General features: G+C 41.5%; 1 protein-coding gene across 1 annotated transcript; it reads left to right on the forward strand.

Moving 5' to 3' along the window:
• The first annotated feature begins 4,341 nt into the window (after positions 1–4,341).
• CHMP2B (charged multivesicular body protein 2B) lies at positions 4,342–15,742 on the forward strand. The gene is made up of 6 exons (XM_063150076.1): positions 4,342–4,477; positions 7,267–7,358; positions 10,272–10,466; positions 12,710–12,812; positions 13,740–13,846; positions 13,956–15,742. Exons 1-6 carry the CDS (start codon positions 4,444–4,446, stop codon positions 14,067–14,069), a joined length of 645 nt encoding a protein of 214 aa, XP_063006146.1. The 5' UTR covers positions 4,342–4,443; the 3' UTR covers positions 14,070–15,742.
• Positions 15,743–16,997: the final 1,255 nt, after the last annotated feature.

Consider the following 16,997-nt stretch of genomic DNA (forward strand, 5'->3'; position numbering starts at 1 on the left):
CACAAATACCCTCTCTCATAAAAAGACAATCTCCATAGATGTCAGCAAGTACTCATAAAAACAAATTAAATAAGCCATGCTTACACACCTAAATGTGTATTACCCTCTACCCCTTGCACCTTGTGTGGTGTCTATTGGCAACTGATTCTTTTTAGGCAGGGAAAGCAATAAACAATTAAGTTATGAGTAAGCAATAAACAATTAAGTTATGAATAAGACCAACAATACATTCTCTGCTTCACACACATGCCCAGTTCAAGTTAAATTGTGAACAGATGGAAAGGAAAACATTCTCATATATTTCAGCTTCACCACATTCCTCAATATTTTTCTAGATCAATAAAAATATACTTTTTAAAAATTAAAAGGTTTAGAAGTATAAGCTATTTCCAAATAGGCAATCCACTGATCTTTAGCTTACTGACTCGTTTCCCTTTGCCACCTCATTGATTGTGGCATAATTCTTACTGGACAGCAATTCACTATGGGCATTATTTGCAGAGAGTTAATTTTCTCTTATGAAATCGATTTAAATAAATTTACTTTCAGCATTTATAAAGGTTATTTCTTACCTGTGTATTTGCTAGGTGTGACTCCCCATTTTCCTCCTACAAATGAGCTATTTTCCAGTTCTCATGAGCTTTCCACAAATGTTGCTGTAAAGGTGTCTAATCTGCAAGGTGAGGGTGAGATATGCTGTATAAAACATGGTTTTTACACTTGCACAAATAAATAAGTGATTTCTTTTTTAACAAAGCAGGCAAATGAATCTGAACTTATTTGAACCCACTAAAGCAGTGGAGGAAATCTCCACCACCTTCAGCCACAGCATTTTCCCAACAGCTCCTCTTCGCCTTCTCTATCCTCTTTCCTAGGGCTGTCTTCATTTATTGCTACCATTATTGCTACACCTTACTCTTCAAATATTTACACCCTGGTTTTGTGCTGGCCACCACCCCTCACCTGCTCTTTTCTGCTTCACCTTTTTCTAATCCGCTCTGATTTTGTGCCTCTGCATTTCCACGGCCTCCCCACATGGGAGAGCTCCCATCACCAGGTTCCATTGCTAATGGGTGCAGTTGGAGATAGCAGGATGATGCATTTTACACCACCACACTGAACACAGCCACAACATTCCCCTGGTGCCACTGCACACCCAGATGTCAGGGTGAACTGCAGCCTGAGCTTCATTAGGCTCTGGAATTTTCTCCCTGCCTTTTCCTTTCTGCCCCCCTCCTAGCCCAGCCCACCTTCACATGACAAGTGTAAAGTCAGGGAGCCCTCAGCACAATCTCACAAACTCTTAAACAAGTAAACAGTTTGATTCCCATGGAGCTCCTCCAGGATAAGGTAAAGCATTGCAGAATTTGGAAAGTGGCCCCTTGCTGAGGCACCAAAGACACTTCTCCTCATAACTTTATTTTACACGTAAAGTGCTGTGCATTTCACATAGCAATACATTTATGCACTCTTTGATCATTTATCTTTCTCCGGCCTCTGTAATTTTCAAGTTAACCACTTCATCCTTCACTACACACAGCCTCATTTAATTTCCTTATATCTGCAGAGCAGGAATTAGACAGGCCCAGAATAGATCAAACAGTGCTGAATTTGGGTCATTATCCACAAAGCATCCCAAGACAGTCTGCCTCAGCTGTCAGTGAAAGTTCACTTGCAGTGCTTTACTCACACTAGAAAAGGAGATAGGGAAAACTGGCAACCTTCACTGGACCAGAAATCTTAAAACTATTTAAAGCATGACCTCAAGAGCTTCTTCAAGGCTCACACATCTGAAAGCTCACCTCTCCTTTTTTCTCCCAAAAACATGGTCAGGAAAGGAATTTTCTTCAAATCAGACACTTTATCTACTATTCTAGAGAGTAGTACCTGAAAGCAGCAATTTTCCAGGGTCTCTTCACAGCAGCCATTTCCTCTAACTACCCAAACATGCTTAGATTTAAGCAGACTGAACCTCATCACCTGGTTTAAATTAACTATATGCTTAAGTACTCCAGTGCCCCAATGCCAGAATAGCTTATCTATACCTCTAAAAACAAACCCTCCCTCCTGTTTTTTTTCTAAGTACAACTGTGGAACACTGAACACTAGCTTTAATCTGGTTGTGTTACCCATTCATTTTGCATATTTTGACTTGTTTTCATTTTTAAATTAATACAAGATAGTGTATCCTCCTGCTAAACCAGTTGTTGTGTCCCAGTTTCACTGTAAATCCAACAAACAGGAAACACAGAGTCCCTGCTTTGGTTTGCTAGAGATATTTACATATAGTCACTAAGGAAAGGTTATTTATTCCATCTGATTGATTTTTAAAATTTATCTGTAGCATAAAGAACTAAGGGGTTTTTTTTACATTTTGATTGGTGATTAGATCCTGAACCAAGCCACAATCTAAAAGAAACACTGATATTTAAGCATTAATAATTTAAAAGATAAATTGGAGGGCTTCTCTTATCTCCACTATCAATACATACAACAGCATTCCAGCATTCAGGCTTGCAACACAGAACAGTAAGTCCTGGCAAGCAATAGCTCAGACATACTGTATTTATTGCAGTCATGGAGTCTATTATGGACATCTTTGTTTATCTCATCACAATTAAACATTCATGAAGAAATATTACAGAAAAAAGCATTTCTGGTCTCCTAGCTAATTAGCACAATTTAAGAGTACCCTGTAGTTCAGCTGCCCAGCCTCTCTCTCAAGGAAAGGGGGGATCTGAATCTAAATTGCAAGTGCTCTCCTCCCCCTCATCTGTGCATTTTCAAAACCAGGATTTCAGTCCTGCTTACTAACCCATGTCTGACTGATCTGACCTAACAAAGAGTGCAGACGTGCAGGAATAAACTTCTGAAGTGTATTTTATTTAACTTGCCTCGTAGATTTCCACAGAATTTCCACAAATTTCCACAGAAATTTGATGTCATTTATCGATGTCATCACACATGGTCTGGATTTCAGCCTGTGACAATCATTGAAAAATAACTAAAGGGACACATGCAAAACAATGAAAACTTGCTATTTGCAACAAAAGCAGTGTTTTCAGAAAATCAAGGAATACTGACAGCAAGCACATAGTCTGTACCTCTCCATGCCCACATACATCCTTACACTGCTATTACAATATTCTAATAGATTGTTTCTCCATGCAAGGTTATAAAAGTGTGGTTTATTAGGGTACTGCAACCATAAACTTACGATTGTTTCTCAGGCTGAATTTATATCTAGCCATCAAAATGCATTACTACATTCCAGTCACTTCTTTTTTTCCTTGCACATTAACATAATATTCCCAAACACTTCAAAGTAAGGGAAGTTATATCGAGCTGGCATTCAAACCTACAGCTCAGTCTTTTTTAATAAAGGCCCTCTTCCTATTTTCTAAGGGCATGATGCATATGTAGGCAAACGCCAACAATGAAACCACAGCTACATTATAAACTACCTTATTAAAAATTAAGGATTGTAATTACATATTGAAACCAAGAAAATTATTGTTCCTTTTTCCATACTCTTGTGACCCTCAGACAAAGGCATATCCAATAAAACTAATGTGTAATCAGTTCTCCAGAGTCAGCAATGGCTTGGGGTGAGAGCCGGGATGCTCCTGAACAGAAAATCCCGAACCTCACAGTTCATCTGTCACGGACAGGCAGCGACCCCACTGCTTAATTGTGTGTTTAATTGTGTGTTTAATTGTGTGTTTAATTGTGTGTTTAATTGTTTAACTGTGCCTAAATCCCTCCAGGTGCCCACGCACCAGGTTTCCTTCTAGAAGCTCGCTGAATTCCCATAGTATCTGTGCACACATGATCTGGATTTCGGCCAGTGTAAAGTAACTAAAGGGGCACAGGAAAACCAGTGAAAAGTTGCAATTTCCACCGAGACCGGTGTTTGCACAAAACCAAGCGGCGAGCCCGGAGAACATCACGCTGCCGAATTAACTTCTGATATGTTTTCATTTTAACCTTTAGAGATTGCAAGAAGTAAATTGCTCTCTTTAAAGAGAGAATTACTCTCATTACAAGAAGAGAACCCTAGGCACAGAGCGGGGATCCGGGACATCCCCGCCCGTCCTGGCTCGCCTTCAGGACAGCCGGGTCGGTCCCTCAGCGCTTCTCCCGCGGCTCGGGGAGGCCAGACCAGGACGGACAGACAGAAAATCCCCACAGGGAGGAAGACAAGCCGTGCCCGGAGCCGCTGCCCAGCCCACGCCTTCCGCGCCTCCCGGGGCCAGCCCGGCCCGGCCCGGCCCGGCCCGCAGGATGGGCGGGCGCAGCGCGGAGCCCCGGCCCGGCCCCCGCCCGCCCCTCGGCGCCGGGAGGCGGAGCCGGGCGGGCGATCGCGGCCCGGCCGCTTCCTGGTCACCGGAGCAGGAGACGACAGGAGCCCGCCGAGGCGGCTGCGGGGGTCCGGCTGCCGCCATGGCCTCGCTCTTCAAGAAGAAGACCGTGGACGGTGAGTGGGCGCCCGGGGAGGCCCCGCCGCGCCGCCGGCAGCGGCCGCCCCCAGCCCCCGCACGACCCCGGGCGCGGGGCTGGTCCCGGCCGGGGCTCCGGGGCAGCGGGAGCCGGGCGGAGATCGCGGCCTCGGCCCCGCGTCCCGGCGGAGCGGGAGCTCCGGGGAGCGGAGCGGAGCGGGAGGCCCCGGCCCGGCCGCCGTGACTCACCGGCGGCGCTCGGGGAGAGCCCCCGGGCCGGGCCGGCCCTGGCACTGCGGGGCGGGGGATTCCTGGCGCTCCGCGAGGGGTGGGAGCCGGGCCCGGCCGTCCCGGGCCGTGGGTGAGGCAGGAGGAGGAGCACAAAACAGCGAGGGACGCAGAACAGGCCCGGCAGGAGTTGCTGGGGCCCAGGGGAGCCGGGACGCGAGCGGTGCCGTGTGCGGGAGCCGCGGCCAGGCTGCGGGAGCCGCCGCCGCCCGGCCCTGGGCTCCGCGCGGCTCTGCGAACAACTTGGTGTTGGTTCTTTGTGGCCAGGCTGGTACCAAAACGCTTAAACTTCAGCAGGAGTCAAATAAATCGCCTATCCTCAAATAAAGGACGGCTTAGCTGCCAGCAGGCCGCTGGGCGATGCTCGGCTCTCCACGTTGTCGTGCCCAGGGCTGGCGAGCGCAGGTTTGGCTCTCTGGTGTTGGATCAGAGCTGGTGGTAGGTCGGCGTTTGAAAAGGGCTCGCAGAAAATGACGCTGCACATCATCCAATTGTGTGTCACAGCAGGGAACACGCGCGGGTCCCACCTGGCTCTTCCCAGTTTGGATGCAGCACCTGAGAAAGGGAGCTGGCATTAAGCTGCCGTGACCAAGGAAGGATTGCAGGAGCCAGGTCAAGCCCTGCTGGATGTCTCTTGCCCAGCCTGTTTTAAGGAATGCTTCCTCCTTGCCCTGGTGTGTGTGTGACGACAGTGTGACACACAGGAGTGGCTAATGGCATAGGACTTACCTCTGAATAACCTGTCGTGTTCTGTCTGCTCTAGCAGCTGGGAATTTCCTCGGTTATCAGAAACAAACAAGAACCAAGTTCTCATCTTGGCCTTCACTTCTAAAAACAAATTAAATAGCCTGTAACTGCAGGTAGTTGTTCTCAGTTTATTGCCATCCTTAGTTGAAGCCACTGTGGGGGATCAGAAACTACAGAAATAAGCATTGTGCTTGCCCTTATTGTCTCCTAAGTACTGTTCTTGTTTGCTGTCACCTTGAAGTTCCTACTTCTCCAGCTCACTATACTAAGGATTTTTTTTAAACTAGCGTATTTAGGAAAGCCAGTCTTGTATGTAGCTGTTAAGCTTTTTCTTTCAATTTCACCAAGCACAGCTGTGCAAGTAATATACATTTATCTACCTTCAAAATTACTTGCCTGTAGCATTTTCAGAATGATTTTCTCCGCTGTTTTGCCAGTGTGAAGAATGCAGTTATATCCCCTGTCATCTTTTAGTTCTTAGTTACTGTCCACTGAAAAGTCTGCATCTCCCAAGGATGCTTTTTCTGTACTACTCACAGCAGTAGTAGCATTGTAAAAACAGGTGTCATTTCCACACTTTTTTTTTAATATATATTTCTTTGCCCAAGAACTGGGCAGTGTCCAGCAAGGTTGGAAGAGGAAATGTATATTCTGTCTTTAAAATGCCACTAAAGGTTTGGGATTTTTTTTTTTCTGATTAAAACTTATTAATGTTGACATAATTCCACCAATAGATGTTTTACAGTATGTCTGGTTTTAGGAATGAAGAATGCAAATGCTTCTTGCTATTTGTAGAAAAATTGCCTCAAACCTTAAAAAATGAGAAGGTGGCCTGTGATTCCAGAATCTATCCATCATGAGCTCTAAAGAAAGTTCAGGTGACAGTCTGCTCCTTCCAGACTCCCACCCAAAGTGCAGATACAGGAGTAGCTGAATCTCTCTTCCTTAACAACTGCTTCCCTCAGCTGGGGCCAGAGGATGCTGAGTCACATGCCCCAGTGAATCACACCCAAGCACGTGCTGTAAATCCTATCAAAAGTTAGCTGCAGCTAGCATGATTGATGCCTAGACTGTAAATAATACTTGCTTTAATAAGAGGATGTTATCAGTATATAATTTTTAATAGCACAGTGCACACGACTCCTGTAAGTTTCCCCTGACAGACTGTTCAAGCTTTGCTCGCCATGTCAGTGGTCAGTAAACTGAAATTTGTTGTAAAGGCCTCCACTTTCCTACCTTACTATTGTTAAGCATCTCCTAATTGAAAAGTTGCTTTATAGACTGACTTGAATAAGGGCTGCACAAATGTGGAGGAGGAGAAGGTCCCCCAGAGCAGAATAAAGACAGAGAAGAGCAGGATGCAGGACTTGCACCTGGGATTGTTGTCACTGTTCTATGGAGCTCCTCACCTGATCTGAGAGCTCATAACTCAAGGCTCCTTCACCTGCCCTACCTGTTGCAGTCAGGCCTGGCTGGGGGAAAAGCAATGGGATGGCCCTGACCTAGATATGGCTGAGTTAGTGCTGGAAAATGAGTGTACACATGTCTTACTGTGGGGTTAAGGCTCTGGCTGGGGTTATGGTGCAAAGTAACATCCTAGGTAAAAGTAAAACAGCTTTGTTTTTAACAGGATATAGCCCACACTGCTGACACAGTGATGTTGTATACACCAAATTATATTTTGCTAATATTTTCTCTGTCTGAAATGTTGACACTTCACTCTGCAGGGTGCTTAGCAGATGTTTGTGGAGTATTGAAAAACTTTGCCCAGCTATCAATGTTTTCTTTCCAGATATAATAAAGGAGCAAAATCGAGAGTTAAGAGGTACACAGAGGGCTATAAGCAGAGATAGAGCAGCACTTGAAAAACAGGAGAAACAACTGGTAAGTATGACAGGGAACTTTATTTTGCTCTATAAAACACACACATGCAATAAAAAACTTGCAAGATTTTAAAGATACCAGTCAATGTATAATAATGAAATATTAAAAACAGTTGTCTTCCCCTTTTCATTTCTCAGCTAAAATTGTGTTGGAAAATATTTATTGCCTAAAAGTGATTCTCAGCCTTTGACATAGGAAAATCCTGAAACAATGTGTTTAGACAAAATAACCACAGTGGGTTTTCCCTACAATTCCCAGCATTCTCTGTCCTTCAGAAGGTTTTTTTTTTTAAAGGTTTGTAAATCATTTGTCTTGTGGAAAAATTAAAAGTAGAAGTGCTATCATGTGTTACCATGACTGTTCAGTGGAAGAGAGTACTTGGAAAACCACAGGATATCATGAGTACCCCTAGAGTTGTTCTTTTCATTCAGATAGAACTTCCCTAAAATTAGCTGATAACAGTAACACTGTTTGCCTAAATTAAGATGTATTCAGAACTCACTGTGTGCGTGAGCTTTCAAGCACTCAGTGGCTGAATGCTGCACCTGTGTGGCACTCTGAGAGGAGAAATGGATGTGCCAGATGGTGGAGTTTGGTGCCTGAAGAATGCTCACACTGTGGGAAAAGCTGTGCAAATCCAGCCCGTTCCAGCAGCTATTGAGGTGGTGGTTCGTGGCAGCAGGTTGCACGAATACCAAGAGCTGGGAATAATAAACTCAAAGATCAGAGAAACTGTTTCTGAAAGACTTGGACATGTAAAATATAGTAGGTTGCTCATAAATAAGGCATTTTTTTCCAGTATGAAATATTCCAAATATGAAAATAAGCTTAATTTTAGTGACTATTCAGGCTGAAGTGTTGATTACTTACCACACTAAGTGGTTTCAGAAATGTTGGATTTCTGAGGAGAAGAAAGGAACACTGAAATATGTCTTTGAAAAAGTCAAAATTTGCTGCTGGAATGAGAGTAGCAGTGCACAATAAATATTAATTTTCAGTGTCAGATCAGGTGAAGAAGGATCAGGGGCTTATCAGTCAATCTCAAAACATTTCATTATGTGCTTTCTCTAGAAAGACCTTTTTTTTCCCCCCTTAATTTTAAGGTACTACTCTGAGAAAACCAAGTTATGCAGTTATATTATTTCTACAGCTAAAAATACCTTAATGTATGCAGACAGTTCTGTTTCAGTTCAGTAACCTGATATAACTATACGAATTTTGATTTTTTTTTCCCAGAAGAACATGACTGACTTCAATAAGCTTGCCCCAGACCTCTCAAAAGCAGATAACGTACACCAAATTGACCCAAATTCTTTTTAATTAGGAATAAAATAATCTGTATATAGGGTTTGATTTCTGCAGGTGGAGTATCTGCAGTGATTTAGCAACAGTTTGTATTTTGAAAAAATTGAAAAAATCAGGTTGTAAAAGCTATGTAGGTTTTTCAACTTACTGAGAAAATCCCTATTTTCAAACATTTGCTGTTAAAATCTGGGGTGCAGACTAATCCCTCCAACCTTCACAATACTTTAGATACAATAAAAAAAGGGAAATAATATTCTGGTGATGTTATAGGAATTTTTGTGGCTTCTGTGAACTACTTTCAAAGAGCACAGCTTTATTTCTGTTTCAGGCCTCTAAGGTTTGAACAGTATCATGCTGGTTCACTGCCACTCTGTACCTTCCTGGATTAAAAATAGTGTGTATGACACACCCTTAAGAAATTGTGAATCTGCAGAGGGGATTTTGTGCCAGAGCCATGTCTGGAATAAACTTAACTGTGAACTTTTCTGGGCCAGTTTACATCTGCCTTTAAAGGTGGCTGTTCTGCATGTCCTGGCGACTAGAATTTATCTTTTCATAGCTTCAGCTTCTTATAAATGCAGTTTTCTGGATTACCAGTGCACATAAAGTGAAGCAACTGCATACCTATAGCAGGCATATTATCCTGAAAAATCCAGGGGAAAGCTGGCCTTGAAAAGCTTCTTTTCCTTAATGGTAAAAATCAAAATGGACAAATGGACATCTACAGAAAACTGAGTCACTGTGGCAAGACCTGCTTAAAAAGGCTGTAAAGGAAAAAGTTGTTGCAATTTTTACATTACCAAGTCACTAATCAGAAGGCACACTTTGAAGAGTCCCAGCTGACAAGATTATTGGTGCCAGGCTTTTTCCTGTTACCTCTGGGCTAAACAGATTGTTATTTCTCTTTGAATTGACAGATTGGGGTTTGGTTTTCTAAGACAGAAGCGTCTTTCTTACAGCATGAACACATGTTAAATTGTGCTATTTTTATTATGATTTAAGTCCAGCTAAATTATAAGGGTGAAGAGCCTATAATTATTGGTCATCTAATTTTATTGGTCATCTAATTAACATCATTATTGATCATCTAACTTTATCTACTCCTTCCCCAAAAAGGCTGTGAGGTTCTCTTGAGGCTGAAAAAGACTTGAAAAGAACTCTCAATTTCTTACATGAGTGATGTTGTTTGATTGCAAGAAATCAAACTTGATTAGAGTCATGGCACCAGTAGGTGACTGTACATTATAATTCCTTCACTTTTTGGGGCTTTTTTTGAAGTGTGGCTGCTTATCCAGATATGGAATTGAATGTGCACACGGAAGTGAATGTGACATCATGCAGAAATTGAAGTCTTTGGGGGAACTGTGTGCTACCACACTATAACTCAGTCTCATTGAGTTTTTTTCTTGTGGTCAAATCATACCAGCATGACATTGATTCTGCTAAACAGCCTTGTTAAAAAAGCAAGGAGCTATTTATATAAATTAAATGTCTTAAAAGATTCAAGAGGATAGTTAATTTTTAATTTAATTATTAGCGGCAAGGCTGAATTATAGTCTGTGCACGAATGGAAATTCTGTGGAGTTAATCTCACCCCTTTTTTCTCAGGAACTGGAAATCAAGAAAATGGCTAAGACTGGCAACAAAGAGGCCTGCAAAGTGCTGGCAAAGCAGCTGGTGCAGCTGCGGAAGCAGAAGAACAGAACCTATGCTGTGAGCTCCAAAGTCACCTCCATGTCCACCCAGACCAAGGTCATGAACTCCCAGATGAAGATGGCAGGAGCTATGTCAGCCACAGCAAAAGTAAGGCACCACAAGATATTCTGTTCTATATTCACATGCAGCATATTGTTGCAAAAATTCTGTTATTTTGGGTAATTTTTGGTAATTGCAGTAGTAAAACTCACTTGGGTTTGTATTGTTACGTTTTTGTTTGGTCCGTCTATCCATATAACACATACATACTTTCTTGGGCTAGACATCTGTCAAATGTTTACATGACAAAAATGAACTAATGCCAGTGAATGAACTCTTTTAGTACATAAAAAAACCCCAAACCCTGCTGCTACAGTGCCTTGCCTGTATTTATTGTCACAAGCAGTTTTTACTGGGAAAAAGTAGGGCATGATTTGTCTAGAAATCAAGTCACTGTGTCACAATAGCTTTATGGCTTTTGAAGAAAGTAGGTTATTGCTTTGGATCTAAAATTCCTAAAAAAATCTAATCTGGAGTTTGCTGTCATTCTCTCTGTGCTCTCTCAGGAAAGAGTATTGCATTAAGTTTCCTCCCAAATCTCATCTCATGAAAGAGTGAAAAATCTCAATTTTCCAAGTTAGGTGTGAACTTTCCCTTATTTCCCTGAATTAATAAAGAGGGATTTGGCTTTTGACAAGGAGCACTGTTCATCTCAAGGTGCAGGAAGCAGAATTATTGTGCATCACTGTAGGCCAAGCTGGGCTTTGATCCCAGTCCAAGTTAAATCCAGTTAAACACAGCAATGCAACTCGGTGCAGAAAGGAATTACCACAAAGGCTTGGTGGTCAGGTGCCTTTCAGACACAGCATGAGGGCAGGCTCCAGCCAGCCAGTGACACAGAGCTGTGGCTCTGCAGCAAATTTACACATTGGACTTGTCCGACTGATCAGGTTCAGCACCTTACTCAGTATTTTACAACAGCACTCGTGAACAAGTTAGTCTTGCTTTTTAATTATTGCATGGGTGAGTCGTTTTTATCTGTGATAGATCTTAGATTAAATTTCTCAAGACTAAAGTCACTGGAGTAGTTAGGAAGATTAGGTCAGTAGGAAAAAAAAATTAAAAATATTTTTAAACAGCAGGTAATTATATGTACTATTTGTGTAACATTATTGGAGAAAAGATCCTAAATTCTTTTGATCACTTTTAAAGTGAATATTTTGCTTTATCAATGTGGGAAGCTTAAACTATTGTTAATCTCATAAAACCATCAGTGACGAATGTGTGGGACCAGTTGCCTTAACAAGGAAGGCAAATATGTGAATGCAAAGCTTTCAAGTATGTATACTTTCAGTGTACTTCTTAGCATATGTTTTGCTAATTTTGAACTGGTAATAATGTCCAGTTAAGTTGCCTGTTTATTTTATTCATACATCTGACCCTTATTTTCTGAAGATCTGTAAACTCTATCAGTGCAGATATTTTTCACATCCATGTATACCAACACCTTCCAAGTCCAGAACAACTTCTTAAATTCAAATAATGCAACCATGAGCACTGTCTTGGAAATTCAACTTTAGTATCATAGAACATTATCACCTTGAAGAAACTCAGACATGAAGGCAGAAGCCCTTCTGTGAAGCCTGTAGTGGCTTCATACCATCTTTTTTAATTAACCAAGTCTTTTATCTTCTCAAAGATGGTTAAATTTTACATTTGAATTGCTTATATCTGTATTTAGAATCTGATATCCCACAGTAACTTGCTTTTTAGGAAAGAGGGAAGTACCCTATAGCAGTGCCCACAAAGGCAGTAAAATGAGTGAAATTTATTTCACTGTCACAGCAAGATCTCCACCCATCACACAGGTGCACCCCAAAAAAGTTCTTCCTCAACACTTGGATATTTTCTTTCCAGAGAAAAGTAATTTTTCCATTAAATTGTAACATCAAGAAACAATTTAAGGCCTGTCCTCCAGTAGTGGTTCAAATAAATGGTCCTTTCTGAATAAGAACCTGCAGCCATTTACTTCTTTAGTGTGTGTAGCCTTCAAGTTAGGAAATGTTCTGCATTCTTTTCAGATCAGTTGGATTTTTCCTAATACAAGGCCAGGGGAAGGTCATGGTGCAAGAAAGATGCACACATTTAAGAGTCTGTCTATTAGGACACTAAATAGCAATATTTCTTACTAAGTGCAGGCTGTACTATTGATCTGTCACTTACCTAATGTTCTGATGGGATGTAGAGAGACAAGGAAAGTGAAATTTGGATTAAAGCATTTTTCTTAACAAATGCACTGATATTTACTAATGTCTCATTGTATGATTTAAGAGTTTTTTCCATATTAATAGACAATGCAAGCAGTTAATAAGAAAATGGATCCACAAAAGACACTACAAACTATGCAGAATTTCCAGAAGGAAAACATGAAGATGGACATGACTGAAGAGATGAGTAAGTTCTGCACTGCAGGGGACAGCTGGTTGCTCTTGGCAGTTTGAAATTTATTTCTATAGTCAATGAGACTGACAGCAAAAACCTAGAGCAAACAAAACAATGTTTGTCTAAATAGGAAAGCTGAGCTTTAGTCTTCTTAGAAGCTCTAGGTATTAAATCTAGAATCCATTCTTTCCCATCTTCTGCAAAAGATTCATCAAATTTTTAGAAGGAACATTCTGGGGGGGGGGGGGGGGGAAAGTTTGAGACCCATTCAAGGCCTTGATGGCATAACTGGTAGAAAGACTTGAAAATTTGCCTTAATTTAGATACTGATAATCTCAGTTTTCTGCAAAGGGTGGTATGATATGGTTCTGTCTCATTTTTCTTAATTTAAGCCACAAAAAACTTTTTGGGGAGGCAGCAAGTTCCTTGTTCCTGCATGTATGTGCTCACTGTCAGCTAATTCCTGGTGTTGCTCAGAGTCTTCTGCCCATCCCAATCCCTGCCCTGTTGGTCACATTAAGTAGCATGGACTCAAACCAAGATGGAAACACCTCAACTGCACACAAGTTATCTGAGTAGTTAACAACTTGGCAATGTACTTGGAGGAAGAGGGGAGGAATGAGATTTTTATGAAACTATCAGTGTTCTGCAGATATGTTTAAATCTAATGCAGGGGGGATATAAGCAGCTGAACACTTTAGGTGGAACTGAACATTTTTATAACAAAATCCAGCCATGCCTTACCCTGTTGTTGCCCTGGCTGTGCTCACAGGCTTTGCAAGGCAGAGCTAAGGAAGCCTCTCTCACACCCAGGTGCCTTCTGCTGGCATCTCACACCCTGGTATTACTGCTGTGTTCTGGGAGGGAAAGATGATACTAGGTCATGTTAGTCACCTTTTTGCTTAATGCAATCTGGATTTTTTTTTTCTTTCTTCTAAGTTAATGATACTCTGGATGACATTTTTGATGCTTCTGATGAAGAGGAAGAAACCCAAGATATTGTTAACCAAGTGCTTGACGAGATCGGCATTGAAATCTCTGGCAAGGTATGGCTGTTGTTGTTTCCCCCTGCATTCCATTTTTGAAACACAGTTTATTCTAGAAGTCAGCCTGTCATAACCTGGTTGTCGTGGCTGAACCTGTGTGTCCCTGCAGATGGCCAAAGCTCCCTCGGCTGCCCGCGGTTTGCCCTCGGCGTCGGCCTCGAGCGCCGCCACCATCTCGGACGAGGAGATCGAGCGCCAGCTCAAAGCGCTGGGCGTGGATTAACTGAGCCAGCTCAGAGTCTGCTGCTGGGGCCAGCCCTACACACACGTGCAAAGTGCAAACACTCTTTCAATGCAACTCATTCCTAGCAGAACTCTGAAGTCTCAGAAATGCCGACTTGAAGATGAATTTGCAGAGAAAAGTACTTCTATTTTATCCATCGCATGGAGCCTTTTTGACTCAGGGGTGTAGTTCTAACAATAAATTCACTTACACCCAATCCAGAGCTGTCCTTTGGATTCCAAGTTTTCTTCCATCTCTGTTCCTGATCTGTCTCTAGAACTGGCTATTCAGTGGCAGGTCATGCCGCTTCCTAGGACAGCAGCTCTGTAATATTTATCATTTTTACAAAACTATCATTAGAGAAACATTTAGTCTGCCATCTCTTAGCACAAATGAAACTTCACCTTGGCTCTTAGTTGGAAACTTTTTTTCCATGAGAAATAGCTTTGAGTGTCTAGCTAATTTAGGCAGAAAGAAAAAGCATTTTATGTATTTCTTCAAAATTCCTTTTAAGCTGATGAAAAAATAGCTTGTTATTCTTCTTACCAGAAGGGAAGGATACACTCCTTGTGCAGTTAATTTTTCTTCTGGAAGAGGAGTTACATGTGTTAGTGAAATTTGTTGCATGAAAGGCACTGATTGAACTCTATTGTACTGTAACATAGCTGGTTTCAACAAAATTGCTGTGCCTTTATGTATATAAATCTTGTACCTTTGTGATTTTCTTTCAGAAGGAGTCTTGGAAAGGTGAGTAAACTTAATAATTAAGATGGTTTTACACAATGCTTGGGTGAGACCTCTCTGTACACCTGATGGGACTCAGTGCTGAAGTGGAGAGATGCACTCATTCAGAAATGCAATTTGTGCACTTGAAAAAAAGGACATTTGCCTGAAGCAACATTTGTATATATTTTACAGTACTTCTTAATGGAAGATAACTGCATAATTGTATTGTTTGCTAAGATGCAACTGATCACATTGATAAACTAAATATTAGTTTTGAGAACAATTTTGGATCATAAATGATAACTACTTGTCTAAACACTATAATAAAAGCATTCTGGTTTCTGTGAAGGTTTTTCTATGGTCTCTGAACTGCATCAACACAATTCTAGCTTTAAGTGGAGTATGCATTGTGCTAAGGAATAAGAACTGTTGATACTGGAAGTAAGCAAAATGAGAATGCAGTTCCCAGCTATGACTTTGTGGATGGTGTGATATTCCTCAGCCCCGACTCTGCTGGAGATATTTACCCCTCAGTGTTGATTTAGTGGTGCTGCTCATTGAACAGAAACAACAATCATCTTGGCTTTAAAAGAGAAAATCAAAATACCTCCCAAAAGCAAAACAGGAAAACTGGAGGGGAACAAACCTCATAAAGAGACTTTGCTGCTAGGCAAAGTGCAGCAGGAAACCTCAGTGAATGTGCTGCTGTTGCACCATCTACTGTTTAGGGCTGAAGTCAGCAAAGAGAACTCACAGGAGAGCCTTCCTCAGGTTTTAGGCCTAGAATTGCAGGTGTTCTTTCTCTTTAAAAGAAATAATGCAAAACTGAATCTGTCAGGTAGTGGGTAGGAATGTGTGAGTTAATATATTGCATATATCCAATATGGGGTGATTTTTTTTTACAAGTTATTTTGTAAAAATCTAATAAAAAGCTTTTTATCCCACAATGGCTTTGTCCTCTGTAGGGTTACTCTTACACATCTGTCTCTTAACTGGGCTTTCTTTGTGAGCTCTGATAAATACTCCTTTGACTTGCTTTGGTAAAGCACAATCATATTTATTGTAGTTGCTCGTGGGCCTTTGATTTAATATTCAGTAAAGACTTGTTCAAGTTTGCATTCCCTTGTCTGGAACCTTGTGCCCAAGTACTGCTCTGTGGTATTGAAAGGGAAATCATAACATAAACACAAGGGTAAAATGTTAGTGATTTTTTGTAGTTTGGTTAACACCAAGGCTTGTGTCCTTTCTGAATGAGGTGTGCAGTTGATTTTTAATAACTGTCAAAATTGGGCTTAATTCCATAATGAGTTTTTTCCTCTGGGTTTTTGAGGAACAGGAGGAAAGGTATTGCTTTTTTGGTGCCATTATAACTGCTGAACTAGGGCTGGTGTCAGTATCAATCCTGTGGTTTGTTACAAGTTACCTTTTCAGTCCTGCAGCTCTAACCTGTGTAAAAATCTTTGGGTAGCAGAGTGGGAAGTGCTGTAGGTTTGCAGGCTTGTTATGTGTCTGCAGTTATGGTCAGCATGTTGGATCAGGCTAAAAAAATTGCATGCCCTGCTTAGATAGAAATTCCTTTTAAATCACATTAAAAGTGATTAATAAAACCACTCAATCCTTACCCTCCCTTATCCTTACTAACTCCTAAATAGGAGCTGGATCTGAGTCTCCACCTGGGAGCAATAACACAGTTGTGCCCACACCTAAAAATGGCTCTACCCAGAGCCTTATTCCTCAAGTGCCCAGAAGCAATTCCCAGGGGAGCAATGAGAACACAATGAGCATCAATGATGCTTCCTCCCTTAATACTCTTCCAATCCCTGTTTCAAAAATAAGGTACATCCAGAGCCCTGTGCAAGTTCTACACACACCAGCTCTAAGTGGCTTTCTCAGCTGAGAACTCCTACATACAAAGGAACTTCTGGCACCCACTTTTTTTCCATTGATATTTTTTTCCCAAGCATGTTAAAAAACACCACTTTGTTTTGTTTTAAGCTTCTTTCCATCTTCCTCTATTTACTCCCTAGTTCTTATATTATGTACAGCCTGCCTCCATCAGCTTTTTAGTACAGTCCATAACTGAGCAGACTCTATTGCTAAGATGCAACTGATCACATTGATAAACTAACTTTAAATATTAGTTTTGAGAACAATTTTGGATCATAAGTGATAACTACTTGTCTAAGCACTATAATAGAAGCA

This window comes from Melospiza melodia, chromosome 2 (genome assembly GCF_035770615.1).
Source record: "Melospiza melodia melodia isolate bMelMel2 chromosome 2, bMelMel2.pri, whole genome shotgun sequence".
Classification (NCBI taxonomy): Eukaryota; Metazoa; Chordata; class Aves; order Passeriformes; family Passerellidae; genus Melospiza; species Melospiza melodia.

Coding starts and splice junctions, on each gene's coding strand:
- CHMP2B (XM_063150076.1), top strand. CDS start 4,444: ATGGCCTCGCTCTTCAAGAAGAAGACCGTGGACG. Junction 10,467..12,709: donor CTATGTCAGCCACAGCAAAA/GTAAGGCACCAC, acceptor CCATATTAATAG/ACAATGCAAGCAGTTAATAA. Junction 13,847..13,955: donor GCATTGAAATCTCTGGCAAG/GTATGGCTGTTG, acceptor GTGTCCCTGCAG/ATGGCCAAAGCTCCCTCGGC.